This window comes from Austrofundulus limnaeus, unplaced genomic scaffold, assembly GCF_001266775.1.
Source record: "Austrofundulus limnaeus strain Quisiro unplaced genomic scaffold, Austrofundulus_limnaeus-1.0 Scaffold2204, whole genome shotgun sequence".
NCBI lineage: Eukaryota > Metazoa > Chordata > Actinopteri > Cyprinodontiformes > Rivulidae > Austrofundulus > Austrofundulus limnaeus.
Genome location: NW_013954606.1, coordinates 12,967 through 16,271, shown reverse-complemented (window position 1 = coordinate 16,271; position 3,305 = coordinate 12,967). Strand labels below are relative to the sequence as shown.

At 51.3% G+C, this 3,305-nt stretch overlaps 1 protein-coding gene across 2 annotated transcripts in view; it reads left to right on the top strand.

Moving 5' to 3' along the window:
• Positions 1–3,305, top strand: part of lrp6 (low density lipoprotein receptor-related protein 6) — a gene marked incomplete at its 3' end in the record, with an annotated part of 24,104 nt that overhangs the window by 12,341 nt on the left and 8,458 nt on the right. For both annotated transcript variants that reach the window (XM_014034639.1, XM_014034638.1), the window contains 3 exon segments: positions 728–1,124; positions 1,206–1,377; positions 2,110–2,326. In XM_014034639.1, coding sequence (XP_013890093.1) covers positions 728–1,124; positions 1,206–1,377; positions 2,110–2,326 — 786 coding nt within the window.

Here is a 3,305-nt window from a genome sequence, read left to right as displayed (position 1 = left end):
TATTACTTATTATTACACCTAAACAAGACTATATACAGTCCACCCAGGTGTTATTACAGCTGTTATTACTTATTACACTAAAACAAGACAATATACAGTCCACCCAGGTGTTATTACAGCTGTTATTACTTATTACACTAAAACAAGACAATATACAGTCCACCCAGGTGTTATTACAGCTGTTATTACTTATTACACTAAAACAAGACAATATACAGTCCACCCAGGTGTTATTACAGCTGTTATTACTTATTATTACACCAAAACAAAGCGTTATAGTCCACCCAGATGTTATTACAGCTGTTATTACTCATTATTACACCAAAACAAAGCATAATAGTCCACCCAGAAACACTTCCTTACAAACCTTATTTAGATCCTAAAAGAAGTGCAGCTAAGAGAAGCAGAGCAGCAGCTAAAAGGTTCAGAACAGCAGCCGAAAAGCTTGTAGTGGAGAAGTTCTCCTTCAGGTGTCACATGATGCTGTAGACCGGTGGTCCTGGTCCTGGTCCTGGTCCTGGTGATGTCCTCTATGAATGAGCTGTGGTTTCTCTCTTGTAAACAGGAAGTTGGGGTGTTTTAGCTCATCTGTCCTTCAGGAATCTGTACAGGAAGCTGAACTTCAGCCCCTCCTGTCAGTTCTCACACAGCTGCTGTCAGTCTGAGGTTTAGTTTTTAGTCTGTGTTTCTCTCTGTGTCGTGGTMTAACCTTCCTCCTCCTCCTCAGGAGCCACCCAGATGCTGCTGCTGGCGCGGCGGACAGACCTGCGGCGGATCTCTCTGGACACGCCGGACTTCACGGACCTCATCCTGCAGGTGGAGGACATCCGTCACGCCATCGCCATAGACTACGACCCGGTGGAGGGCTACGTGTACTGGACTGACGACGACGTGAAGGCCATCCGCCGCGCCCTGCTGGACGGAAGCCACGCCCAGTTTGTAGTCACGTCCCAGGTCAGCCACCCCGAYGGCATCGCTGTGGACTGGATCGCCCGGAACCTCTACTGGACCGACACTGGCACGGACCGCATCGAGGTGACCCGCCTGAACGGCACCATGAGGAAGATCCTGATCTCTGAGGACCTGGACGAGCCCAGGGCCATCGTTCTGGACCCCACGGCCGGGTGAGTCTAGTTCCTGCAGCCGAACCCTGCAGACACCCCGTCCCGAGGACATGACCAGGAAGGTTCTGTTCTGGCCCGCAGGTACATGTACTGGACCGACTGGGGCGAGGTGCCGAAGATCGAGCGGGCCAACATGGACGGGACGGAGCGGCTGGTGATGGTGAACACGTCTCTGGGCTGGCCCAACGGGCTGGCCCTCGACTACAACGAACAGAAGATCTACTGGGGAGACGCCAAGACGGACCGGATCGAGGTACCGTCACTGGTTTGGGTCGGAACATCTGATCCCCAACAGAACACTGAAGCTTCTGCTGGTTCTGTGGAAACAGTTCTGCTGGGTCCACCGGGTCAACAGATTCTAAAGACGTCTGTTTTTTTACTTTAGCTTCACCTGGTGAAACGGGTCTGATTTACGTTCTGGTTCTGGTTCTGATATGTGGAAAAAATGTTAGTTTTTCCTGATGTTGTAATTTAAAACATCTGATTGGATCAGAACTTCTGGGTCTGATCAGAACTGCAGTGAGAGAAGCTGAAAAAAGATTTCTGGACCGTTATGGATCAGTTGGTTCTGCTCCGTCCTCCAGGTTCTGTACGCTGCAGACGGTTCTGACTCCTCAGGCCTCTTGTTGGGTTTTCCTCTTCTTCCTCTCGGGGGTCTCAGGGCCCCTCCTGAGCCCCTCTCCTGGTCTTCAGGATCCTTAGAGGACCCGGGTTTTGCTGCCAGAGCCCATCTGGTTCTGATTGTGGTTCTGGCTCCAGTTGTGGTCGGCTGTGTTTAGAACCGGGCCAGAATTTGAAACCATCGGGTGGTCCAAGACCAGCAGAGACCTGCAGGCAGAGGCTGAAGACAGAAACTCTTCTTATTTAGACTCAGCCTTCCTCAGGGACCAGACCAGGTTCTGATTCTTTGAGCTGATTCATGGTTCTGAATCTTTGTTTTGAGTCGTGGTTCTGACTCATGGTTCTGATCCATGTGTGTCTGCAGGTGATGAACATGGATGGGTCGGCCCGACGGGTCCTGGTGAAGGACAGGATTCCTCACATCTTCGGCTTCACCCTGCTGGACGACTTCATCTACTGGACGGACTGGCAGAGCCGCAGCATCGAGAGAGTCCACAAACACACCGCCGAGAGGGAGACCATCATAGACCAGCTGCCAGACCTCATGGGCCTCAAGGCCACCAAAGTCCACCAAGCTTTCGGTGAGTCCAGGAACTACTGTAGTTAGGACTATAGTAGTAAGACTAAGTATAGACCTGACTCCAGAGTATAGACCTGACTCCAGAGTATAGACCTGACTCCAGGGTAGAGACCTGACTCCAGGGTATAGACCTGACTCCAGGGTTTAGACCTGACTCCAGAGTATAGACCTGACTCCAGAGTATAGACCTGACTCCAGGGTAGAGACCTGACTCCAGGGTATAGACCTGACTCCAGAGTATAGACCTGACTCCAAGGTATAGACCTGACTCCAGGGTTTAGACCTGACTCCAGAGTTTAGACCTGACTCCAGGGTATAGACCTGACTCCAGACCTGACTCCAGGGTATAGACCTGACTCCAAGGTATAGACCTGACTCCAGGGTTTAGACCTGACTCCAGAGTTTAGACCTGACTCCAGGGTATAGACCTGACTCCAGACCTGACTCCAGGGTATAGACCTGACTCCAAGGTATAGACCTGACTCCAGGGTTTAGACCTGACTCCAGAGTTTAGACCTGACTCCAGGGTATAGACCTGACTCCAGACCTGACTCCAGGGTATAGACCTGACTCCAAGGTATAGACCTGACTCCAGGGTTTAGACCTGACTCCAGAGTTTAGACCTGACTCCAGGGTATAGACCTGACTCCAGACCTGACTCCAGGGTATAGACCTGACTCCAAGGTATAGACCTGACTCCAGGGTTTAGACCTGACTCCAGAGTTTAGACCTGACTCCAGGGTATAGACCTGACTCCAGACCTGACTCCAGGGTATAGACCTGACTCCAGACCTGACTCCAGAGTGTAGACCTGACTCCAGACCTGACTCCAGAGTGTAGACCTGACTCCATGGTATAGACCTGACTCCAGACCTGACTCCAGAGTATAGACCTGACTCCAGACCTGACTCCAGAGTGTAGACCTGACTCCAGACCTGACTCCAGAGTGTAGACCTGACTCCATGGTATAGACCTGACTC